We start from the raw sequence: 25,883 nt of genomic DNA, 5'->3' as shown, positions 1-25,883 counted from the left end.
GTATTACGCAGTTTAGAATTTGACTGTAGGTTAGTTGAAATTGAAGTTGGTTGAAATAGATTGAAATTTTGGTAGAATTTGGGAACTGGAAATTTTAGTTGAAATTGAAGTTGGTAGAATTTGGGAACTGGAAATTTTGGTTGAAATTTTGATGTTGGTTGAAATTGAAGTTGAAGCAAATAACATGGATATTTTTTTATATATCACCGGTTGATTTTTTTTTTTTTTTTTTTTTAAATTATTTTGCTTCTTAGCTCGACACTGTATCAAACGTTTCATTAAATCAATTCAACTTAGTCTAGTCTAAGTCAGTTAAGCTTAGTCCTTGAAGCTAGTCCAGTCCAAGATAGTCCGGTGCAACAAACGCACCCTTAGTTTCATAATAAACTAAAAAAAATATGGTTCAAATTCTCATTTGTGAGAATCAAACTTAAAACCTTTTATTTACAAGTGAAGATGTTAGACCGTAATACAAATTAACTATACCATACATAATTATTCTAAAAAAAAAAAACCACGTGCATTAAATTAGCATAAGAAAAGGTTGAATAAAAAAAGTGGGTCCAAAATATGAATTGGTGCGCAGTAACAGTCCACATTCCGACCTTCTTCACATAAATTGCAGACAGACTTCTTTGTCCGAGTAAAATCCCAGAGAGGCAGAGCAACGATGGGAGGTGGTCAGAGGCGGACAACCCAGAGCCAAACGATGCCGTCTTCGTCCTCGTCGCTGTCCTCATGCTGGTCGCATTTCTGGTCGTCGGCTCTCAGAAGCAAACCCTTGGTCTCTCCGTCGGAATCCGCCGTCCGCACCAACTCCGGCGATGGCCTTGTCCGTCGCCTCGGCATGTTTGACCTCATACTCCTCGGTGTCGGCGCTTCTATTGGAGCCGGGATATTCGTCGTCACCGGCACCGTCGCCAAAGACGCCGGTCCTGGTACGACACCCGCAACTCTTCAATTAATTTTTTTTCATAGTAGGCTAATTGAGCTGAGATTAAGCTGGAAAATTTTGTTAATTGCAGCATCATATATTCTAATGGAGTCTGGAAATGATATAAAACAGCAATTTAATCTTGTTAAAATCCCAATTTAACATCTTTGCTGCAATTAAGCGGAGAAATGCTGAGGAGACTCTTCAAAAGTGGACTCTTCATAGACCCTCTGCCGCCTCATGTTTTTGGCACAATGTTTTATAATGTTGCCGTGAGAATTGATGTAAACTGTGAGGTGGCAGAGAGTCCATCGAGAGTCCCATTTTGGGAGAGTCTCCTTAGCATTTCTCCTAGTAAAATCATAAAATCAATTTATGACAAATTTGGAATTGGGAATTTTTGACTACTGAACACTGTCCTAGACTTTCCTCTAATGGTACGGAACGGTTTTCGAATTTCGATGTGCCAATTTTTGCTATGATGGGTTCTGTTTGTGTTAGACCATAAGAGATTTGTTATCATGATGTAGGGGTCACTATTAGTTTCATTCTTGCCGGAGCATCCTGCGTGTTAAATGCACTCTGTTATGCGGAGCTAGCATCTCGCTTCCCTGCCGTTGTTGGTGGAGCATACCTTTACACATACACGGCTTTCAATGAGCTCACTGCCTTTCTTGTTTTCGCACAACTTATGCTCGACTATCATATTGGTGCCGCTAGTATAGCCCGGAGCTTAGCAAGCTATATCATCACAATTCTGGAACTTTTCCCAGTTTTCAAGGACCACATTCCAGACTGGATTGGACACGGTGGCCAAAAGTTCCTTGGGGGAGCTATATCAATCAATGTATTAGCTCCAATTCTCCTTGCACTTCTTACGATAGTCCTGTGTCGTGGTGTGGGAGAATCGTCTGCCGTGAACTCATTTATGACTGCAATGAAGGTGCTCTTTCCATGCATTTTTATTTTTATTTTTTAAGGTCTATGAATTCCGCCACTTAAAATATATGACTGAAGCAGGTGTATTTATAGAATATCAATTTTCCTGCAGATTATCATTGTTATTATTGTCATCTTCGCTGGTGCTTTTGAGGTTGATGTTTCAAATTGGACTCCATTTACCCCAAATGGTTTCAAACCAATCCTGACAGGAGCAACAGTTGTATTTTTTGCATATGTTGGATTTGATGCCGTTGCTAATTCAGCTGAAGAGTCAAAGAGACCGCAGGTATGCCCCGGTGGGACCGTGGGAGTGATTAAATTTTGGAGTTAACTACTTAATTATCAATTGACTATTCTGTTTATACATATTGAAAGGATTTTCCTTGCTATCTTATTCTCTAAGAATATCTGATCATGTTTCTTTCAAAATTTATTTTTCAGCGAGACTTGCCAATAGGAATTATCGGCAGCCTTCTAATATGTGTTGCATTGTATATTGGTGTCTGTTTGGTGATCACTGGGATGGTACCATTTTATTTACTTGGGGAAGACGCTCCGTTGGCTAATGCTTTTACATCCAAGGGGTTGAAATTTGTTTCAATCTTAATCAGTGTAGGTGCTGTTGCTGGACTTACAACTACCCTTCTAGTTGGTTTGTATGTTCAGGTGAACCATTTTATCCCTATGAGTGACTTAGTTGGAGTGTCTTCTCATCATGTAGTAACTTATGGGTTTTCTTGTGAACAGTCTCGATTGTATCTTGGGCTTGGAAGAGATGGTTTACTACCTTCATTGTTTGCTAGAGTACACCCAAAACTCCGCACTCCCATTCATTCTCAGATCTGGGTTGGTATTGTTGCTGGCATTTTGGCAGGGTTGTTCAATGTGAAGATTCTTTCACACATTCTTTCAGTTGGGTCCTTGGTAAGTCATTGCCCAAATTTGTTTTTGGTGTAGAGAGGCTGTTCAATTCTTCTTTATGATATTGGTGGAGGCTGGGTCAAATATTTTGACATTACAATAAGATACATGCATTTCCAACGACATTATGTTAACTCCCGTTTCATTAAAGAGGAACTTTCAGTTGCACTGTGCATGGCATGATGTGATGAATAATAGTAAAACTGTAGGAATAGTTGCATGGATTTTGGGCCTTCTTCTAAGATTAGTATTATAGGGTATTTCTTTGTTTCTAATAATTTCGGTTGTATGCACCTAACCTTGTACTCTTGCTTATTCAGACGGGCTACTCTGTTGTTGCTGCATGTGTTGTTTCTCTTCGTTTCAAAGATAAGGCAGCAAATGAAGTATCTTCTTCTGCCTGGCGAGAAGGTGTCATATGCCTCTTCATAGTGGCATGCGGTGGTTTTGGTGCTGGGCTCTGCTACAGATTTAGTGCTTCAATCGTTTTTCTGGTCCTAACTGTAGTTGTGGCAATACTTGCTCTTGCTTCTCTTTGCTTTCGACAAGTGAGTGAACAATATGTGCTTTGGGATGCGTGCATATAATACTTACCTGCTTGCATGCAGGGGTGCATGGGTGCATGGGTGGGTGCATGCATGCATACATACATACATACATACATACATACATACATACATACATACATACATACATACATACATACATACATACATACATATATATTTATCTTTAAACCCCGGTTTTCATTTTTGTTTTTCTCCTCAGGTTTATGCGGATCTCCCAGGGTTTTCTTGCCCTGGTGTTCCATATGTGCCAGCTGTGTGCATCTTCTTCAACATGTTTCTTTTTGCTCAGGTACACTTATGATATACTTTAAACAAACTGCTAACAAAAGGAATGAAATCAGAGAATTAAAATAAAAAGAGCAGACGAGTGAGAAAATTTATTCTATTGCAGATACACCATGAAGCATGGGTGAGATTTGTCATCCTCAGCATCATTGTAGTTGGTACTTATGCATTTTATGGGCAATATCATGCGGATCCAAATTCAGAGGAGACCATTATTTATCACAGAACATCAGCAGAGGAACGGTAAATTATCTTTTCAGTTAATAGCTTGTGCATTTTGGATTTGGTACTTGTTGCAGTGTTAGTTGTATGTACCTGTTCCACGGTAGGTTATAGTAAGATGTATCATTAATTCATAGCCCATTAAATCTTTCCAAATAACTTTGTTGGAAAGAGTATAGTGATAATATTCACTGAGAGATCGACATACATAAACACACATTATTGATTGCTAGCGTAGTAGTGCAAATCTGTGTGATCAATTCTATCGGTGTTATTTTCTTTTGGTGAATGAATTGGTTTGATGTCTTATTTCTCGAACAATCGATTCTATGTCTGTTATTTATTTTATTTTTTATTTTCGTTTGGTGAATGAGTTTGATTGTTGTCTTGGTTATTTATCGAATATATAGTAAGCGATAACAACCAACATTGATTTCTAGTGGTCTCTCCCCTAAAATCTTCTGTAACACCAAATTATGGTTCTCATGACTGCTGGATAGATTTGAATCTGTGTTTCTGATATTTAGATGTAATGATAAGTATTCTGGATGGATTTGAACCTGTGTTTTTGATAGATTGATCGTGAAGCTTCATCACTAACGTTGCGAGTGCAAGGTATCTGGTATGTGAAGGATGCTTCCGAAAGCAATTGAAAGTCGTTTCTGAAATGCTCCTTGACCTGCCTTTCTTGCCTCCATGCCTTGATCTTGATTCTTGACCCACTTTTCTTTGTATGTTGGTTGGCTTGCGATAATCATCCTTGATCTCAGGTCTAAAACTGGTGTTGCAACAACGGAAGGGACTGCAACGTAAAGTCCAAAGCCTACCTGAGCCACACCGCACTTTTGAAAAGCTTTTAAGTTGGTCTTTCGACGGAGAGCCTTTGTTGCAACTTTACTCCTCGGGGTTGGGGATATCAAACCGTATGAAGTCTCGAGCGATTTCACGACAGTCGAAATTTAGGGAAATAGATTACGACCCCAGATCAACATAATACTACTTACTACAAAAAAGTTCTCACAGGTAGCAGCTTTGCACAATGTACTTGCATAATACTACTTACTACATAAAAAGTTCTCATTGGGAAATGCTAGAGCTATTCTTAAATTTATTTTCCAAACTACAGTAGCAAAACCCCGAACTGCATCGACCATATTCTGCCGGAAGAACGAAGCATCGGCGGTGGATTGCAATCGAGAACTCTTGCGACTGCAAATCCATTTTGAGGAGCGGAGATGTGTCCAGATAACGGGAAAAATGTTACCTCGCCTCGTAGTTTGTTCGCATACAAAATCGGAGTAAAAAGCTAGGACTGTCCTTCGTTGACAGTTCTGAATGCTTAGCAGTTCCACATCAAAAACTTCAAACTGTTTTGAGCTGAAGAAGGTGGAGAAGGTCCGACCTGTAAAACCGATCGAACTGTATATATGGAATTCGAACGCAAATATACTTAACATAGTTTCTGCAACAAAAACGATTTAAACTCACACGAGTAGTACGAACTAATTCTAACGCGACGATCTTACTTCAACAGTATTCGAATGTCATGAATTGTGATAGTTTTACATTTCTAAACCAAGCTGCCTGCGATACAAACAATGGATCTTCCAATTTTTGAGTTCCAAGGCGTCGAACAACGATCAGAACTCACAGGGTTGCATGGCAGTAGAAGGAGAGTTGGCCCTAGGGTTCAGATTTTGCAGTATTCATGGCCAAATGTAAATAAGATATGAATCCAAGGAGTTTCTATGAACCCTATTAACTGACCGGTGGTCCGAGTTCTGGTGGAATGATTATTCTTTTCCTCCGGGTTTCATGTCGTGAATCCCTTCTTTAAATCCTGAAGGACTTCTTAGTTTAGCAAATTCAACTACTAGTTACCTTTCTGCCTCCCTCTTCTCCGTTTCCTTCTTGGGGCGGAGAAGAGGGGCCAGGGCAAAGGAAAAAGTACGCAAGATATTACGAACTCGAGAATTGGTTTCGCTTTTAACCTGGGACCAATGCATTTGTGCCCATGCGGATTCTGGCAGGAGAACCCTGCGTGTAGCTGCTGTCAATCAGCCGGCCTGACTCGTTGTAGCCAACGTAGTGGAACATCACCTACAAAGTATCTTGAATCAGTGCAAGTCATGGTTGGAAGAAGAGTTCTACAAATACTATTATTCAGAAAGGAAAATCATAGCTTTAAAAAACATGAGGAAAACCTGCTGGCCAGCCTCTGGGCAATCACCTTCACCAGCTACAAAATCCCGAAGCATAAGCCCCGAGTCACAAGTTATGTAGTTCGGTGGCGTTACTACCTGAACCCGAAAACCTGATTCACATGTTCAAATATACACATCGATTCTGCAGATGACTCGGTAACACAGTTATTCAGCAGATTAATTAGAGGAAGCGATCTATCGAGAGTTTGAATTAGCAAAGGCAACAGTGATACAAACCTTCTCGTATGAAACTTGGAAAGTCTTCGGGTGCATTGTTTTCTTTCTGTATCCGCTTGTTTTGTTCATTGAAGAAGGTGGAAACAAGCTAGTTGTGACCGAAAAAAATAGGAGAAGCCTCCGGTTCAAATTTTCTTCGTAATGTGATGAGCCTCGACTCTTTTCATCGGACGTGCAAATCGAAGATTTACATTGCAGGAATTTTTGTTATTCATCAACAGAATAAGGTACGCGAAAACTAGAAAAAGTTGGTTAATCAATTAATCAAAATCGACTTGAAAAGCATCGTATAATTTGGTTATTCTCATTAAAATGAATCTGTAGTAGGGGAGCTGGATGAACAATGTTTGTCAGCAACTAGAAATTGGCAAGAAATATACCTAAGACATTTTACGCTCACGGTTTAGCTGCTGACAGAAAAGAAAACTTTACAAAGTCTAAGCACTATGCGAAAATAGTAAGAAGCACCAACGTTGAAGGATCGGTCGAGGTACGCATAGAAGCAGGGAAATGTTTAAGTTGAAACTCTCTTAACCGTAGCCATGATTCTAGACACACCCAGAACCTTTTATTTTCCAAGTCACCATTTGGCTCGAGGGGTGATGAGTTCAAAACCTCTCACCCCCACTGGCGGAGCCACGTGTACCCTAGGCTATAGCTCAAGTAGCTTTCGGTGGAAAATAGCAGTTTATATGTAATTTTTATTGATTTTTGAATGTAGCCCACCTTATATTTAGTTACTGATCTGAATTCTTTCAGTTTAAATACATAAAATTATATAATATAGTTTACAAATCATCTCTTTTTTTTTTTTTACGTCTTTTTTCTCATCGCTTCTTATACATGTACAAATTTGGATTTGTTTGAATTTTAACACGTATTTGTGGCTAGATACAAGAAGAGTTTCAACTCGATATACATTGTTGATTCATTCTCTCAAATCTTTAGAATTTTGCATGCTATCAATTAGTATAGCATGTGCAACTGAAAAGTCACGAGACTCGCTGAAAATTACAAACCGTCCACAACCCGACCAACACACAGCAAAAAAGAAACCGTTATTTGGTGACGTTATCTCTTCAGTTTGCAGGCAAGAACCAAATAAATAGTATCATTTAACTCCCCAATGGTTTTTGTAATATCATTTCCTCCACTCAAGGTTCTTCATTATTTGCCTGGAGGGGTCCAAGCTGACACAGATGACAGACCCATCTTACTGCTTTTGGGGTCCAATTCAATCCAAATGTGTCTTCGGATTCAGCCCAACCAAAAACGCATTTCAAGCTCATTACACGGATTTAGTTACCGAAAATCTTCAATTTCTTCAATACACATAAGATACTAAACAATCTTCAATTTGATTGGTCTTTCACATATCATGATTATATAAATAGTGATTTAGAAATAAACGGTTTTGATTATGACATGCAGGCTATAAAAATTCCTTGAGCACAACTGGAGGTGCACTTAGGCATCGTTCATTGGACTCTAGTTTAAAGTACAAGAAACTTGTAGCTCAAATGGATACGAGCATTTATCTGTGCACCCGAAATGTTGTATTCCAATCAATCCATAGGCAATCATTATTCTACCAACGAATAAATATCAACCTTATTCATTTTGTATAATTCATAATTGGACGCCACACGAAAATTGAAAAATGAAGCCAATTGTAACCGTGGCTTCGGCTGTCGGCAGTCGAAACATGTTTTTGTGATCTCCCTAGCATTGCTCTTTCCAAAATATAACACCAACCGTAGTAAATTTGTATGATTGAAAATGCCTTCTAAACATTTACCTGGTACAACAGACACCAAATGTTTTATTAAATGTATAAAATAAATAAATAGAAAATATACTTTGAGCATCATAATTCATAATTATATGATCATCGCCCAAAGGAATTAGCAGATATGTGTTGCCCTCTTGATCTGTCCATTGATGCCACTTTTTGACGCCTAATCTGCTCTCTAAATTTCGCTATGAACTCGCCCGCCTTCTTATCAACCTCTGAGTCTGCTCCTCCAACATTCAGAGAGTTGCTACTTGTAGCCGCAGCAGCAGTGGCAAGAGCATCATCTTCACGTTCATCATCCGAGCTCAATTGAAAGTTTTCTGCCTCACTTTCCAACTCTTCTTCTTCAAACTCCGCAGCTGCATTGCCACGAACTTCTCGCATCTCCTTCTTCTCATGTTTCGGAAATTCTAGCTTTGGCATGTGAAAAGGATTGCCAAGATCATGCTTACTCTTTCCATTTCCAAGATTTTTCGTGTTGGTTACTCCATTTTGCATCATATCTTTTCTCATAGATATAAACTCACCAATGTCACACATCTTCTCAACTTTTTCATGAGTGGCAAATCTACTACCTCTGATCGTTCTAACAGATTTTCCCCTTGATACAGATTTAGTGAGGCTTGCAGGTTTAGTATTCAATCCCAAAAAACCTTGCCCCAACTCTTTGCTTCCCAATTGCTCCTCCTCACTTCCGCTTCCGTTTCCACTTCCACTTCTGCTTCTGCTTCCGCTCCCACTCAAATCCTTCAAGTAATTTTCGGAGCTTCTCCTCAAGTCCTCCTCATGGAAAGAACCAATGCTGTAGCCCCGCGAATGCAACGCACTCACTGAAGGAGAAGACGACCCTTGAGAATGAGGACTCTTTCTTTTCTTCACATTCTCCACCTTCGAGTTAAGCACCTCCGAAGACATGGAGTGCGTGAAAGAGTCTTCTTTTGGGGAAGAAGACAGAGAACTAGTTTGAGAAGAAGAATCAGAAGTAAAGGACAATGTGGACTGGAAAGACCGAGTTTTCATTGATTCAAACTGAGTTTCATCAACTGAGAGTGGCCTCAAACGCGAAGGACGAGCATTACTACCTACTCTTTTCCCCCTTTCCATCCTTGCAGAATGCGAACGCCAATGAACCGGGGAAGGTGATGTGGCAGCTTCATTGAACTTCTGTTTTAAATTTATAGCACCCAAATCATCAAAATCCCCATTACTAACCCTATCAGAGCTATTAAAAGAGCCCTTAGAACCTAAACTGAACTCACTCCTAGCAACAAACTCAAAACTATCCTGGTTTTGCACCCTTGGTTTCAAACTCCGAACCGGCAATCCTAACGGCTGATTATCAACCATTGATCTGGGTTTTCCCCATTCATCAAGACCATAATTTGGTTGAGCCACAAACACCATTGATTCACCCTGAAAATACTGAGAATTCCAAGCTTGAGTAACATTTTTCTCTTTATACCCACATGAATTTTCACACCCACTTTCACAAATCCCCAAACTGGGTTTGCAGTGGGCATAAAAAACATTGCTTTCATGACAAGATTGAGCCACAGCAGCAACAGGGTTACCCACAAAATACCCAGAATTCCAACTCTCACCTTCACTTTTCTCACCATACCCACATGGGTGTTCATACCCGCTGTCGAAATTCGACGAAACGGGAAATATTGTAGGCATATAAGACTCAGAAGTACCTACATTTGAGCTATTCTCAAACCCCATTTCAGCACTATTTCTTCTGCTGAACAAGCCGTAGGACACGGCAATGCCGACGAAGATAACGTGAATGAGCTCCCAGAACTTGGTGAGGATCGTGTGGTTGATAAATTCGGGAGCTTGTGAGGGGAAAAGTGGAAGAACAACAATGAAAATGGCAAAGATTAGAGCTTTAAGGAGAAAGTGCATGGTGTAGGACTTACCGTCTTGAATCGGGTTTTGGTGAGCTTCTGGGTTTGGATCGGAGAATGGGAAGTGGGGTTTTCTGCAGGGGATGGAGTCCGCCATTGATGAGCAGTTGAGCTTCTGCGGAGGTTTTGGATTTTGTGTGAAGCAAACGAAGACTTTGAAAGCAAGGAAGAAGAAAGAGTGGAAAAGAGTGGGGGGAGAGGGGAAAGGAATTTAAGAAGTGGAGTGTCGATGATTATGACCGTTTGGTTAGAATGACGATATTGACCTTGTGTTTTGTTTTGATTTACGGGATTTTGTGGAGTGGTAATCTTATCTGTAGGGGCTTGGAGGTCATTTGATTAAAGAACAAAACGAAAGCAATTTGGTGGAACAATGTAAACGACACCGTCTTGATTGAAACAAAAGCAATTTGGTGCAACACAAAGCTGATTGAGCACCTAAGCAAATAGCAATGCAAACTACATGAGTAATGGGCATACAAATTTGATCATACACATCTAGGAAGAGTTTTTCTCTTATGCTTTTTAAGCTTTATTTTTTATTTTTTATTTTTTTTCCTTCATGTACGGGACAATGAAAGATAAGTGATTTTTCACATTCTATTTTTCTTCCAATGCTCATTTCGTTATATCGAGTCGTACGATTGAATAAATTTAAAAAGAATCAATAGACAGAAACAAATCACTACCTAATGAAATTGGAATTTTTGCATGTATATGCGAACCAAAATCATTTAACATTAAATTGAATTGTTATTTAGTTTCATTGGTTGCTTTTTGTTTTTTTAGACGTGAAAGGAACAACATTGATCAAAGCATATGTGTTTTACTGACTATTTAAGGGATATTTTTAATGTATAAAAATGTTCCTATTGATAAAGTTTTTTTTTTTTTTTTTGGCAAAACAAAAAATAAAATATTTTAAATTTTTTATGGATATTTTTATTTGTATATTTATATAATATTTTTAGAATTTGTTCTAATAGTTAAATTTCATATAGGATTTGTGCTATTGATAAGGTTTTTTTTTTTTGAAAAAAAAGGTATTATTTTATTTTAATATCTTTTGATTTCAAATTATAAGAGTAAAAGATGCATAAAATTAGGAAATTTATTTTGTAAATAAGGGTAAAATATAAAAAAAAGAAATGAAAATTTAAATTTAATTTTAATTTTAAATTCTTCGAGTTGGTGACATGGATAAGTAGGTATTTTTTTCTTCAACATTTTGTATAGCTGATTGAGTCTAAATTAATACACCCCTCTAAAAAAGACCATGCTACTTAAGCCAAATTCACTTCAAGTTACTAAGTGCATTTTTAGGAAATGCTGTAAAATAACCAAAATTCTATTTGAAATAGTAAAATTTAAATAAAAAAACACATCTCCAACAAACTCTACAAAAGAGTCACTATTATAGCAAAATGATCGGTCACTCCTTAAATTTACAGAGCAACTGTTCATAAGCTAAATATTAAAAAATAAAATAAAACTCAAGAGTGAAATCTTGAGCAAGAAGAAAATGAAGATAGATGGGACTCTTTTAGAAAATGAGTTGGTTGGATTTGAATTGTTAATAATAAAATATTTAAAGTTTGACAAGATAAATGCGTTGTTGAAGATAAAAAATTTAAACTGAGTAACAAAATAGTTTTTCACACTATTTATTTACTAATTTAACAAAAATTTAGACAATCAAACAGTCTGAATTCAAGGCTATCTTTGGACCGACCTGGGATCCAGCCCAATATACAGTTTGGTCCACCTGCCGTGTCACTTTCTCGGGAACATGTTTCCTCAAGTCTTTTCCAATTGCCAGGTGAGAAAATCAGAGGGAGGGAGGGAGGGGGGGGGGGGGGGGGGGAGGGAGGGAGGGAGGGAGGGGGGGGGGGGGGAGGGAGGGAGGGAGGGGGGGGGGGAGAGAGAGAGAGAGAGAGAGAGAGAGAGAGAGAACAGAATCGAACAAAAATCTCGAAAGATCGAGAGCTTACTCAAACAGTATCACTCCAAATCATTTTCCCTTTTCTACATACAATTTTCTGTAAAACCCCTTAATGATTTGATAATTCCCCCAAAAATGTTTAATCCGTTTTTCATCTAGGTGCAAGGCAGTCGAAGCTCTAAAAACTACTCATGAAGGCTCACGTCTCAGCACCAAAGACAAGCGCTGCAAGGTTTGTCTTTTCTCTTTTGCTATTCTTCTGTTTGTTTGCCGAGAAAATCAGTCGATGGAATAGAAAATTGAATTGCAAGTTTATAACTTTATTCTTCTTTTCTTATCGTTTTTCCAGTTTTTAATTATAATTCAAATGGTCTGTTTGGTGTGGAATGAAAGAAAGTGATGAGATTGATTTTTTTGAGTTTTGCAGTCTGCAAATTGGATAATGGTGCATAGAGCTATCATGGCTATAAAAGATGTGGATGCAATGTTTTCTTCTTTGGATCCCGAGTACTATGACATTCTCATGAAGTAAGTAGTTATACTTTATGAATGCTATCTGATTTTGGTTTGGAGTATTTTACGTAATCTATTGAATTGAAATTTGAAATTTATGTAGATAATGAACTGTGTTTTGCTAGAAGGTTTTGTGCATCTTTGTTTTGTGTATATGACATGGATCTCGTTAACGGTTGGTAGTAGCTGCATGATTCAATGCGCTTAAAACTATTGGAAGTTCTTTAACCAAATATAGAGTACACATGAGTATACTAGAGGGTTTTCAGTTAAACCGGTCGAGAATTTTCCCAAACGGAGAACAAAAGTAAGTATCTTGAGTTATAGAAATGAACTTGAATTTGACTGGTTACGTAGTTCTGGTTCTTTCTTTGCGTGCATTCTGTATCTTTATCATTATAGATGGTGTGGATTATATAGAAATGAACTTGAATTTGATCAGCAGTCTTTGTTTTCAATGAACTATGATAACTCATACGATCACCTAAACAAGAACAATAAATATACAACAAAAACACCAAACAAAAAGTAAACAAGAATTCTTTTGGTTTAGCGAATCGTGCCTAACTCCACTTTCGGTGTTACCCAAGATATCTCACTAGTATGAAAAGCCCCTTTAGTTAAAAGAACCACACCACCCCCCCAAACAACAAAAAAAAAAAAACGCTTTTGCAACCCCTAGTTTTTGGTATCTCACACCCCTCACAATCTCTCAAAATGATTCCCTTGTAATTCTTATGTCTTTCGTGCAAAGAATAAAGCCCTAATTATATGTAATGGCTTTAGTTACAAGAAAGGAATCCCAATAAAACCCACAACCTACTCTAAATAGGCTTTGAAAACGCGGAACAAAAAACACAAAAGAGCCAAACCGATCGATCGGTTAGGCATGCCAATTGATTGACCGGAACAACAATTCCTCTTGTTGTACTCTGCTGCTACGCATTGCTTGTTTCTACTCCTACCTATCGCTCACTTGATTGATCGCCTGTTCCAAAAATTTGTTCTTCACACTTTAGATAATGAGGCAACTCAGAACGTGAGCTTATCTAATTATTTAAATCATTTTCAAAGAGGAGTATTTCTAGATTGGTGAGAGAGAGAGAGAGAGAGAGAGAGAGAGTATATTTATGAGACAAGCTTTAACGAACAAGTCGAGCTATCTCATGAAAGAAATGAGCTGTTCACTAGCTTTATGAGCTGAAAATACCAAAAATCCATATTGGCTCATTTTTTTTAATGATTCTAGCATTTTTTTTAGCTCAACTCATTTCACTAAAAAGCTGAGCTTAATTCAAATTATTTCGAGCATGTCTACAACCCCTATATGTGGTGCTCACTTTATGAAAACTATGATGTTTTGTGTTGAATGCAAGAAAGACTAATATGAAACAAGCGTGCTAGGTCAATTGTATTCCAAATCCACAAACAAAAGACATCTGGCCATAGTTGAGAGATTGGAGGGAAACTGTTATAAAATTGGCTTAGGATACATCCGACAATCTGTCACCCCTATTTTAGGCAAGTCTTTATCATTTCTTTAATAGGTATAAAGTTCGAGCTAGCCGCACAATGAACCAGACGTCATAATTTAGTATTGAATTAGTCAGTCGAACCTAAAATCTATCACTTACAAATAAAGAGAAATGTCACTAGATTGTAGTAAATAAGTCGCTCTCGTGGAATGTGCAACAAAGTACTAATCAAATGAGACGGACTTGGCTCAATTTAATATCGGCCAAACTGGCCCATGAAGCTTATTTAAGGGCCCAATGTTTTTTGGTCTAGTAAGGGGAAAATAATCGACAGATTTTGGGACTTGTTTTAGAAGACGGGTTGGGGTTTAAGAAACGGATAATTCCAGCCTGGTAAATTGCATGTCAGTGCTTAAACCCCCAAAACCCATACCCTGCAGCTTCTTCTGAGACTCCTCTGCCTCTCTCAACTCTCGTCGTCTTTTTTCTCCTTGCAGCTTCAAAAGGTTTGGGATTCATAAATTGGTTTGGATATTTGAAATGAAGTTGTATCAAAGCTTAAATCCTTGTGGAATTAAATTCTATAATATTTGGGTGTTTGAATTTGTAGGGGCTCATACGTCACAATGGAGATGGAAGGCTCTTGACAGCGACAGTGAGTTCGAGGACAATGGCGATTTCAACAGCAATGAGTTGAATGTTAGTTTGATTTGTAAGTTCTTTTATTGGGCTTCGGTAATTATTCAGTTTGTTGTGGTGATTTTGTTGTTAATTGATGGTTTGTGATGTAGATGGAGCTGGAAGAGGATGACTTTGATGATGAGCGTGACGGCGAGGAGGAGGAAGAAGAATCAGAAAATGAGGAAGAAGATGGAGAAGAAGTTGGGGAAGAGGAAAATGGTGATGGGCAAAGATGCCGAGATGGAAGAACTCGAGAAAGAATACATGAATCTTCGTCAGCAGGAGCAGTAAGAGACTTCTGTTGACAATCCTTTTATTTTTAATTATAAACTTGTGATGCTTCATTAGAATGAAGACGTAGAGCTAAATAATATGCATAGCAGTCGGAGGTTGGTGACGAAATTTGATATTAGGTTACACATGTCATTGAATAATGTAAATAATACACGAGTTATAGGAATTGAATACACAAAATGGAGTTATCTAGGCTTACATATATAATTTTCATCTTAGCTCAAGGCTAATTTTCAGTGTCTATTTAATTTAGTTACTATGAAAGCACAAAATGGAGTTATATGGGCTTACATATGAAGTTAATTTTGTTTTTTAAAGAAAGATCTTCTTAAGGGTCAAGCAGTGAAGAACCAAAAGGTACGTTGTTCAAAATAGTAACTCTTGTAATATCCATGAAATAGGTTTTGTTTTTCAATATCAAATTATTGCTCCTTGTTTAAAGCTTCTTTTCATGCCAATCCTTAAAGTTGAAAAAAAAAATATTTATGTAGTGAATTATTGTCTGATCGATGTTTATTCTTACCCATTTTCCATGCCTTTTGTTTTCATTTTTCTGGAGGCTCTGTGGGACAAAGCTCTTGAGTTCAGATTCTTGCTTCAGAAAGCATTCTCAAGTTCACATGGAATCATGGATTACCACAGGTCACTTTTGCATTTCCCCTTTTTTTTTAAGATTTTTGACATGTTAAGATTTACGTTCTTACCTGAGAGGTGGTCTGCATGAGCCAATTAGGTCTTTATTTTGTGATTCACATGAGGCTGTCAATGCAACGTATTCTGACCTAGTTAGTGTGTGCAAACTACAGGCTTTACTTGAGAAGAACCCGTCCTTTGTTCAAGCAATGGATAGTGTGTGCAAACTACATTTATCAAACTATTATAGTTATTTTGTAATACAATTTGGCTTTCCATTGTTGTGCGTAATCTATCATTTTCCGCACGATAAGAATTGTCGATATGTGAAAGATTTGTAGATATGCTTTGTGTATTACATTTTGTGTTTGAAGTTATTAATAACCGTTTAAATTCTCATAAAGTGTGTTTAGCTTATAACTGTACTATTAGCTGAGATAGAGTTTAATTTTATCAAATCAAACTTTAAGGAAATGCTTCAAGTTTCCTCGATTTCATATGATTGTGAGGGTTCCCCAAATTTCAAAAGTTCCACTAAAACGGTTACTATAATTAGTCAGATTAAGCTGGTACTAAGTTATCATTAACAGTGGAAGTGTTAATCAAGAAGAATGGATTGAGCTCAGCCTTGCCTAACCTTATCCCAAAACAAAAAGCATCGAGGTTGAGCTTGGACCGACTCAATTGTTAACGTAAATCTTCTCACATCAGCTTTGGGTCTGCTGAATTGTAGTGAAGTATGTGCTTAGTTCTCATTGAGGTCACGCCAGTCCCAACTTTAAGTAACTAAGTCTGAGCCATGAGATCATTCAAACAATCTGCATCTGTAGCTATGGAAGTCAATGACATTGTATTGTCTCTGCTTATGGTAGGCTTGGAACCTAATCAATCCCGAACTTCTATTCTTCAAGTTTTTATGTTTTTGTAACATTAAAAATGGAACAAGCTAGCAGTTATTCCTGCTAACAATCACAACCCAATTGATCCTGAACTTCTATTGTTTATTGATTCTGATTTTTCACTATTTGATTATCCGCTGAGACATCATTTTATTCCTTGAAAAAGTTGCATGCTAAGAAGAGGAAGATTGTTGACAGAAGAGCCTCTAATAGTCGCAAGATAAGGTATCAATAGATTCTTCGGTTCCCTATGTGATTTTGTTTTGAGCAAACTAGGCTAGATTGTTCAAGGCTTATTGCATTATGCTTTTGCAGGTATAATGTTTATGAGAAGATAGTAAATTTCATGGCTCCAGAGACCATGGTCATTTCTACTATGCTTTCTGACCTCAATAATATGTTCGGGTTGAAGAAGCAGAAACCAGCTTCCGTAGTGTAGTAGCGATGCAAGGCTCAATCAGCTGTATAGTCCTTGAATCTCAGGTTAAGAAATTGTCTGCTGTAAATTTATTTGATATATTATTCAATATAATATCTGTTGCACTGATATTTATGTAATTTACACAATTTTTCAATGGGAGCCGAGTCTTTAAGATGTATGATTTTGTTGTAAATGACAATTAATATCTGTAAATTTGACATTTACAGAAATATTTTCCCCCAATTCGATGAATTGATTCTTGCCTGGTATTGCTAAAGATACGTCCTTCCCTTGTATGTTTCGAATCATTTTTTTTTCAATTATTTACTGCTAGTATACAACCATCTGTTTATCTTCTCTAGTACAGGATTGTATGCAATCAGTGGCAGGGAAGAAAAATTCTTAAGTATCGCTAATGTTGGATGTATTTTATGCTATATTTATGCAATATTTGATGATGTTGAACACATCTGAAACTTCGATATTTTGAAGGCAGAAAACATCTTGAAAACAAGGAGGGAACCCAAAGATGTCTGTATCGAATAAAATTACAAACTCATGGATGGCTTGTGGACTATTGTCGCTTCTTTTTCTGGGAGATGGAGGACCGAACTACTAGAGCAAGCGTGAAAAATAAGCCGGCAGCTGTGAGGAGCACCTTCCAGCCTCTGAGGCCGCAGTTGTTACTGGCAGCCGCCGCAACTTTTGTCCTTGCAATTGTGTAATCAGGTTCATCCTCTTGCCCTTCTTTGTCTAAAAAAAATACAAATAACATAAACTTTATGTTTTTTAATTGAATACAGGAAAATTGAAAGCGTTTGGATGGAGTATAATTCATTGCAATACAACAACACATCATACCTGTGTCTCCTTCATCAGCGTCCATGATGAGGCGATTAAACCATCTCTCTTCAACAATTGCGACTGTGAAACCAAGGCAGTATATTCCTGGTACATGCTCCCACGTGGACAAATCTCCCCCGATGACAAATGGATCATTAGGATCTGATTCGGTGTTGTGTTGGGTATTTATCATCATATTATTCTGGTGCTCTTGCATAAGCTCGACACCAAACTCCTTTATCCGAAACAACTTATTTGGTCCAGTCATTACTGAAACCACCACTTGATCTCCACATTGTAATATTGTTTCGTTCTCCATCTTCCAATGGCTCAACCATATCATATCTTCACCGTCACCTGGGATACCATAGAATAATGGGAAATAGATCCACTTCAGACCCTTGCTCTTGTTACTCACTTTGATTATGTTTGAAAACACTTTCCATTCATCATCATTATTAGAATTCTCCTTGTTTGCATAGGTAGCAAAGATGTTCAAGCCTCGGATTTTGTGACTAGAAGGGAGTAAAGGGACACTGAAAGATATGGAGGACTTGGTACTTTTATAGCTGAACCGGCCTGGAACCTCATTCCCAACAAAAAATGTGCTGAATATACCATATTGATACAGTCCCTATGCATTTTCCATTATCATCACAACATTACTAAGCCATTTATTTCCCATTATATATATGACATGAGAGAGAGAGAGAGAGAGAGAGAGAGAGAGAGAGAGAGAGAGAGAGAGAGGCGCACCTGGACACGACTCACTTTTGAAAGTGAGAATAGTGGGCTGTCCATTCGAATTGCAGGCATGGATTCCAAGTTGCACAAGCCCAAAAGTTTGATCATTTCCACATCGACTCTATCAATAGGCTCTAACTTGTATAAGTACTCCCACTCAACTAGATTCCAGTTGTCATCCACCATGTACATTGCAGACCATGGCTCAGGGGAAAGAGGTGTTATTTTTCTTAATGATATGCATCCAACTACGCTCATCATTTGGTGTACTTTCGGCAACCCCACAAGCGATTCGAGTCTATTACAACCTTTGAAAGAGAGTTTGTCGAGCCTCCTCAAACCTTTGATGAAACCTGGCAGACTGCAAATTGGATTCTCACCTAACTTTAGTTTTTGCAACGAGGATAGACTACTTAAATCCCTACAAAAGGCATCATCAGAAAGATTGCACCTCTTGAGACTTAACTCTAGTAAAGAGCATGGAAAAGAACTCAAGATAGTTGAACTTCTTTCTGGCCACAATTCACTTATTGGAATTCCATCTATTTCAAGAACTTTTAGAGACACCATCTTCTTCATCATCGCCACTGGAAACTCTTCAAGATTTGAGCAGCCAGATAAAATGAGTTTTTCAAGTGATTTAAGCATGCACATGTTCTTCGAAAGCATCCTAAGATTCTTGCAATCCTTCAAGTTAAAGTACACAAGTCTCTCCAGGTTTCCAATGGATTCATGAACATCAATCAGGCTTGTGCAATCTACAAGAATCAATTCTTCTAGACTAGGGCAAAGTGAGAAGTCCATGATTTCAGTGAGGGAATGGGAATGGCTGACGTCAAGGAACTTCAACGATGGAAGAAACTGTGGAAACAAATAAAAAAAGAAAAAGAAAAAAAACAATGAAATAAGTATCTAACATAAGAAATTAGTCATCGAATTAAAGAAAACATAGGAGTTCATTTTAACACATGGAGTTAGTCAACAAATAAAAAACTAACAAAATAAGGAAAATGAATTGAAATGCGTAGAGTAACATACTTTTGTTCCTTTCCAGACTTGTCTTAAGCTACTATGTTGCATTTCAAGAACAATTAGACACTCCAAAGGAAGATCAACAGGTATAGAATCCAATGGAAATTCAAGCCAACACAACCATCTTAATCTTGTAGGGAAATCTACATAACATCCATCCAGTCGTACATGAATAAGATGGAGTAGTTGTAAATTGTGCATCCTTTCAAATGCATTGGTTTCCAAGACTGTCTCATTTGTGTTTATTGGTCTGTTTGCAAGATGCATACGCATATCCAAGGCAAGACCTTGAATTGTTTGTGTACCCTAACAGAAAAAAAAAGTTAAAACATTTATATGGATAATTTTCACAAGGAGAAATACATATATAGACATAAAAGGCATGTTTCTTACATTCTTTTCCCTCAGTACTTCGAAAGAATCCTTATGGCGCCATAATCTACTACGTTTTCCAGACTCTTTTGATTCGTGGTAAACAATTTCTCTTCCCATGTCACGGATCATGTCATGCATTTTCACATTGTTGCATCCATCAACTGTCACCAAGCATGTATCAATGAGATTTTGAATGCCAACAATTGTATAGAAATCACATCCATCGAGTATTCTAACAATGTGGCTTTTGTTCCTTCCTATTAGGAAACAAGCAATGTGGAGGAATAATTCCCGGTCATGGTCATCTTGTAAATTGTCATAGCTTATTCTTAGTTTATTCATGATTTCACCATTAGGGATAACTTTTAGCTTCTCCAATGCACTTTCCCATACATCTATACTTTCCCCTGATAAAGAAGACCCCAAAACTTTTAGAGCTAATGGAAGTCCGTCGCAATAGTGTACAACCTTTTCTGAATATTCCATGTAACCTCTAAGGGGATGATCCTGGCGAAAAGCATGCCAACTGAAAAGCTCTAAAGACTCATTGTAATACAAAGTTCCAACTTTGTGCACCTTTGTAACTTGATGTGCCTTTAGCAACCTTTCACGCCTAGTTGTTATAAGTATCTTACTTCCCGGATAAAACCGATCTTTCATCTCTAGTACTGCATCTAATTGGTCCATATGGTCCACATCATCAAGAACAAGAAGCACTCTTCTAGAGCTTATGGCTCTTTCAATCTTTCTTAGTCCCTCACTAACACCATGTATTTTCACTTCTCTGTCGTTCAAAATATCATAAAGAAGTTGTTTTTGTATTTGAACTAAGCCATTTGGTCGATTTGCTGTTTCGTTGATATTTTCAATAAAACTACTTCCTTCAAAGCTTCTAAAGTTTGAATTGTAAACATGTTTTGCAATGGTTGTCTTCCCTATTCCAGACATGCCATACACAACTAGTATACCGACATCGGTTGATCCATCTTGTAACCACAAATTGATGTCTTTGACTTGAGATTCGACTCCAATCAATTTTGGTACAACGCTCAATGGTGTGCGACTTAACTTGCCTCCAATCACTTTAACAATTTTTTCAATAAACTTTGACTCATACCTAAGAATTTACAAAGAAAATGAAAAATAAATCAAACATGTTATGTCTCACAGATGTATTGGATGAATGAATAATGAATTGGGGAATTTAGATAATTAATAAATCAAACAAATGTTGATGGCCTTTACTTAAAAAAGAAATAAAAGGAATACAGCACAGAAAGTACATACCAACTTTTTTCCACACCTGCTTTTGAAACATTTTAAGCAACAGGAAACCAGTAGACTAACATGGAAAATGACTAATCCTTAAGTTTATCCAAGTGTGATTTCTTTAAGTTGACCTAAATTGGGATAATTATTCACTACTGAGGTTGAATAAAAACTTATAAAAATCAAGGTCCCTACGGATCATAGTATCAAATTAACTGAAGAAAGAGAAGAGAAATGGAGAAAATGAAAGTTACCCATCCGCTTGATTTTGTAAGACCATGCCTGCTAGATCTGCAACCTCTGTAAGTGCCTTCCTCCATCCCTTCACCTTTTCCTGCGATTGAGATTTCTGGTGTCTTGCAAATGCTTTTCCAATACTTTCTGTCTGCTTCCTCACGTGGGACGGGTCGACATGGTAAAAGACTGGTAAAACTACATGGTCCGAGGGAGGCCTCTTGCGTTCAAGGATCATCACAAGCTCATCAAGGCACCATCTGGATGATGCGTAATCTTTTGAAAACACAACAACAGAAGTTCGTGACAGCTGGATCGCTTTCTGCAGTCCTGGCTTTATATCTTCTCCTCTCTCAAGTTCATCGTCGTCTCGGAACGTGAGAAATCCTGCGTTGTTCAAGGCTGTGTAGAGGTGGTCGGTAAAAGTCTTGCGAGTGTCTTCGCCTCTGAAGCTCAAGAACACGTCGTATCGGTAACCCCGAAATTTTTTGGAATCAGAGGAGGTTCCTTGAGATGTTGTCACGAGAGCCATTGATGTGGATTGATGTTCAAACCAAAAAAACTGGTCTTTGCTAGATGCAATGCAAATGTCTCTTTGCAGGGGATATTTAATTGGGTTATTCCTATCTACTGGAAACTTTACAAACAATTATAAAAAGGGTTGTTCCCATGCTTGACCCAAAGTCTTTCTTTAAATCATGGCCGACCGCTAGTGGCAGAGATTAAAACAAAAGGTTGTATGGGGTCCTTCCTATCTACTTCCAGCAAGATTCACAAACAATTATAAAATGGGTCGTGTTCCCATGCATTGACCCAAAAAGCTTTTCTTTTAAGTCATGGCTGGCTGCTAGTGGCAGAGTCCTAAAAATAAAATTGCACCTATAGTTGCAAATAGACAGGAAATAAAACATAATTAAGTTGTGTATAAAATGCATGATAAAAGAAGGGGTATGATATCTACACATCTTATTTTACTTTTTACTTACGTTTTTAATTTTCGATTGTTGAATCAGATGAATTGAAAAAGATCAACGAACATAAATTAACAAGAGGTGTGTGAGAAATAATTTGGAGTGTGTGGATAGCTCATCCCTAAAAGAAAGGGTCCTTGCACGCTCGAAAACGTCATTCGAAGAGGTTAGTAAAGAATAAATGAAGAAATACATCAATGAACCAAATAATAGTGTAAGATAACAAAATAAACAATGACATTGAGTTGAAAAGTAAGAATTCATATTTATCATCTTTTCCTTACAGTACTACAAAAAAATACAACTTGCTTCTATCATATTACTAGTTTATCTTATTAAAAGTTGCTAAAGATGAGTATATAGGGTTTGTGGTTTTATAGTATAATATCTACTATTTTCTTGACATTTATCTTGCAATTCCCATTCCACCTGCAAACTACTTTGTCAAGTCAATACCGCCACAACAATAACAGAAGTTCCTTGAGATGTTCTCACGAGAGCCATTGATGTGTATCGATGTTCAAACCAAAAAAACTGGTCTTTGCTAGGTGCAATGCAAATGTCTCTGTGCAGGGGATATTTAATTATAAAATATACTTCCAGGAAAATTTACAAACAATTATAAAATGGGTTGTTCCCATGCTTGATCCAAATAGTCTTTCTTTAAATCAAGGCCGGCCGCTAGTGGCAGAGATTAAAACAAAAGGTTGTATAGCGTCCTTCCTATCTACTTCCAGAAAGATTCACAAACAATTATAAAATGGGTCGTGTTCCCATGCATTGCCCCAAAAAGCTTTTCTTTTAAGGCATGGCTGGCTGCTAGTGGCAGAGTCCTAAAAATAAAATTGCACCTATAGTTGCAAATAAAAAGGAAATAAAACATAATTAAGTTCTGTATAAAATGTGTGATATCTACACATCCTATTTTACTTTTTACATGCGTTTCTAATTTTCGGTCGTCGGATCGGATGAATTGAAGAAGATCAACGAACATAAATTAACAAGAGGTGTGTGAGAAGTAATTTGGAGTGTGTAGATAGCACACCCCTAAAAGAAAGGGTCCTTGCACGCTCGAAAACGTCATTCGAAGAGGTTAGTAAAGAATAAATGAAGAAATACATCAATGAACCAAATAATAGTGTAAGATAACAAAATAAATAATGACATTGAGTTGAAGAGTAAGAATTCATATATATCATTTTTCTGTACAGTACTACAAAATACAACTCGCTTCTATCATATTACTAGTTTATCTTATTAAAAGTTGCTAAAGATGAGTATATAATGTTTGTGGTTTTGTTCTTGACATTTATCTTGCAATTCCCATTCTACCTGCAAACTGCTTTGTCAATTCAATACCGCCACAACAATCTTTGTTCTTGACATTACTTTGTTGATGCTCATTTCCAGTGGAAAATGCATCACTTGTAGTCTTTGTTGACATTACTTTGATTTTTCTGGTACCGTTTTTGCTGCAAGCGTGGAGATGACGCGGTTGTGTTATGTGATAAGAGATATTGCAGCTTCAAATAAATTTCATTGGATATTCTGTAAATCGGTGAAAGGGGATAAATAGATCAAACTATTAAACTAAATCTCACAAAGACAATTAGCAGGGACCAACATTCTCAGTTAAATGATTAACCAACTAAGAACCCACATAATTAAAATTAAGTACTTGTAACCTGTCATTTGGTGCCACGGAGAATGTTCACTACGTAGAATATTTGGTTGGTTTCTGCTTTTTTTGGTGATGTTTTCCTATTTGACTGAATATATCACAGATGCTGCTAATGTTGGGATGAGAGGCAGTGCAACAATCTGTCCCAAGAAAAAGTACAGCTTGAAATTGAACTTCTGTTAAATTCTCTGCCAAACGATATATCTTAAGCTGAAGGATTATAATCATACTACCAACAAACATTTGACCCAAAATTGAAAGGAAAAAAGTTGAAATTGATAATTGATAAAGCAAACTCTGCAATTTTATACTGAAAGGTTGACAATGGCTTGAAATTTAACTCAAGATCTAAAACTACTTGTATACCTAATTACTGGAAGAAAGTAGAGAAAAGCAAAGTGCTTCTATCCCAGGTTATGATGCACTGCAAGGCGATGCTTGTGATAAACCACCATATGCAACGGCAGATAGCAAACTATAATGATAATGACAATTATTATTTCAATAAATAGAATGTATGATTCAACATAAATATATTGCAATCAATTTGATCATAATCAAATCATTAAGACAATATGCCCTGCAACGTAAATTCATGAAACGCCATTTTACATTGTCACAGATTCCTAATCAGGTTGGTACTCCTCTTTCTGATCCCACTGAGTTTCGTCACCTTCTCAGGTCACTTACATATCTCACTTTAACTCATCCTAGTATTGCCTTTGCGGTCAATCATATTGCTCAGTTTATGGCTTGTCCCACTATGACTCATTTGGTTGCTGCAGAATGTGTTCTTCATTATGTTATAAGGGTTTGTTAGACTTGGTCTTAGTTTCGGCCTCATTGTGGTCCACTTGTTTCTACTTGGTTACTCTGATGCAGATTGGGCTGGTCATCCATACACTTGTCGGTCCACGTCTAGGTATCTTCTTTTTCTTGGTCCCAATCTCATCTCCTAGAGCTCTACATAGCAGCCTATTGTAAGACGTTCTAGTGTGGAGTATGAGTATCGTGCTCTTGCTCACACTTATACTGAATCTCTTTAGGTCTCTTACTTACATCGTGAAGTCCGGTGTGTAATTTCAAAGCCCATTTATATTTTCTGTGATAATCTTAGCACCACCTACATGGTAGCTAATCCGGTTTTTCATGCTCGCACGAAGTGTATTGTGTTGAATTATCATTTTGTTTGCGAACGTGTTAAGCTTGGCATGCATAAAGTACAATTCATTCCATCCTCGGGTCAGCCTACGGATCTACTGATGAAAGGTCTTTCCAAGCCGCGATTTCCTCTCCTACGGTCCAAACTTGTGTCCTCTTGGCCGTTCCCATAAAAAAATGTGTTGAATATATCATGTTGATGCAATCCCTATTTATGTACTACGGACACCATAACATTAACTAGTCAATTCTTTCCAATTCCAATGACATATTTATCAGAGAGAGAGAGAGATGCACCTGGAGGAGACTCCAATCAACATCTTAAGAATCGGGGAATGGTTTGTGCTTTTGAATATTTGGCATGGATTCCAAGTTGTGCAACCCCAAAAGGTTGATCAGTTAGCATCAGCTCTTCCAGTAGGTTCTAATTTGTAATCGTAGTACCACTCAACTAGATTGCGGTTGTCATCCATAGCGGTCATCAGTTTGTGTACTTTCGGCAACCCCACAAGTGATTTGAGCCTCTTACATCCCCAGAAAGAGAGTTCATCGAGCCTTATCAAACATTTGATGAAAATCGGTAGGCTACAAATTGGATTGCTATTTAGATAAGAGTCTTTGCAGTGAGGATAGCTAGATTACTCAAATCCTTAGGAAATGCATCATCAGAAAGATTGCACTTGCTGAGATTTCGCT

At 37.5% G+C, this 25,883-nt stretch overlaps 5 protein-coding genes across 15 annotated transcripts; 2 read left to right on the top strand and 3 right to left on the bottom strand.

Moving 5' to 3' along the window:
• The first annotated feature begins 575 nt into the window (after nucleotides 1-575).
• LOC137734827 (cationic amino acid transporter 9, chloroplastic) lies at nucleotides 576-4,886 on the top strand. 3 transcript variants are annotated; one of them, XM_068474118.1, is made up of 10 exons: nucleotides 576-938; nucleotides 1,465-1,877; nucleotides 1,986-2,162; nucleotides 2,318-2,542; nucleotides 2,624-2,800; nucleotides 3,118-3,345; nucleotides 3,566-3,655; nucleotides 3,758-3,894; nucleotides 4,449-4,495; nucleotides 4,644-4,772. In XM_068474118.1, the coding sequence occupies exons 1-9, from the start codon at nucleotides 671-673 to the stop codon at nucleotides 4,471-4,473; spliced, it is 1,740 nt and encodes a 579-aa protein (XP_068330219.1). In that variant the 5' UTR covers nucleotides 576-670; the 3' UTR covers nucleotides 4,474-4,495; nucleotides 4,644-4,772. The 3 variants fall into 3 exon arrangements, with proteins under 3 accessions (XP_068330219.1, XP_068330218.1, XP_068330220.1); XM_068474117.1 differs by lacking the exon at nucleotides 4,449-4,495 and having other exon boundaries at nucleotides 4,644-4,886; XM_068474119.1 differs by lacking the exon at nucleotides 4,644-4,772 and having other exon boundaries at nucleotides 4,449-4,635.
• Nucleotides 4,887-4,914: 28 nt separating this feature from the next.
• Nucleotides 4,915-7,603, bottom strand: LOC137734225 (peptidyl-prolyl cis-trans isomerase FKBP20-2, chloroplastic). Its single transcript, XM_068473524.1, is given in 8 exon segments — nucleotides 4,915-5,275; nucleotides 5,637-5,675; nucleotides 5,678-5,713; nucleotides 5,865-5,973; nucleotides 6,078-6,187; nucleotides 6,315-6,404; nucleotides 6,407-6,473; nucleotides 7,523-7,603. Coding segments are annotated over 8 exon segments (879 nt in total). The 3' UTR covers nucleotides 4,915-4,928.
• A 586-nt stretch (nucleotides 7,604-8,189) lies between these two features.
• On the bottom strand, nucleotides 8,190-10,164 carry LOC137733157 (uncharacterized). Its single transcript, XM_068472319.1, has one exon. The coding sequence runs from the start codon at nucleotides 10,114-10,116 to the stop codon at nucleotides 8,203-8,205; it is 1,914 nt and encodes a 637-aa protein (XP_068328420.1). The 5' UTR covers nucleotides 10,117-10,164; the 3' UTR covers nucleotides 8,190-8,202.
• Nucleotides 10,165-11,953: 1,789 nt separating this feature from the next.
• Nucleotides 11,954-17,055, top strand: LOC137735369 (uncharacterized). Of its 9 annotated transcripts, XR_011068641.1 has the most exons (8): nucleotides 11,954-12,193; nucleotides 12,389-12,489; nucleotides 14,560-14,648; nucleotides 14,741-14,917; nucleotides 15,178-15,281; nucleotides 15,484-15,566; nucleotides 15,731-16,681; nucleotides 16,772-17,055. XR_011068641.1 is itself a non-coding variant. In XM_068474792.1 (7 exons), exons 4-6 carry the CDS (start codon nucleotides 14,741-14,743, stop codon nucleotides 16,678-16,680), a joined length of 318 nt encoding a protein of 105 aa, XP_068330893.1. In that variant the 5' UTR covers nucleotides 11,954-12,193; nucleotides 12,389-12,489; nucleotides 14,560-14,648; the 3' UTR covers nucleotide 16,681; nucleotides 16,772-17,055. The 9 variants fall into 9 exon arrangements, 1 of the variants encoding a protein (XP_068330893.1); XR_011068634.1 differs by lacking the exon at nucleotides 15,178-15,281; XR_011068638.1 differs by having other exon boundaries at nucleotides 15,484-16,681.
• A 386-nt stretch (nucleotides 17,056-17,441) lies between these two features.
• LOC137735372 (disease resistance protein RUN1-like) lies at nucleotides 17,442-21,984 on the bottom strand. Its single transcript, XM_068474797.1, has 6 exons — nucleotides 21,395-21,984; nucleotides 19,890-20,988; nucleotides 19,503-19,802; nucleotides 18,477-19,325; nucleotides 17,739-18,354; nucleotides 17,442-17,630 (listed from the first exon to the last, which is right to left on the bottom strand). Exons 1-6 carry the CDS (start codon nucleotides 21,904-21,906, stop codon nucleotides 17,452-17,454), a joined length of 3,555 nt encoding a protein of 1,184 aa, XP_068330898.1. The 5' UTR covers nucleotides 21,907-21,984; the 3' UTR covers nucleotides 17,442-17,451.
• Nucleotides 21,985-25,883: the final 3,899 nt, after the last annotated feature.

Source organism: Pyrus communis, chromosome 5 (genome assembly GCF_963583255.1).
Source record: "Pyrus communis chromosome 5, drPyrComm1.1, whole genome shotgun sequence".
NCBI lineage: Eukaryota > Viridiplantae > Streptophyta > Magnoliopsida > Rosales > Rosaceae > Pyrus > Pyrus communis.
This window is presented reverse-complemented; position numbering and strand designations above follow the sequence as displayed.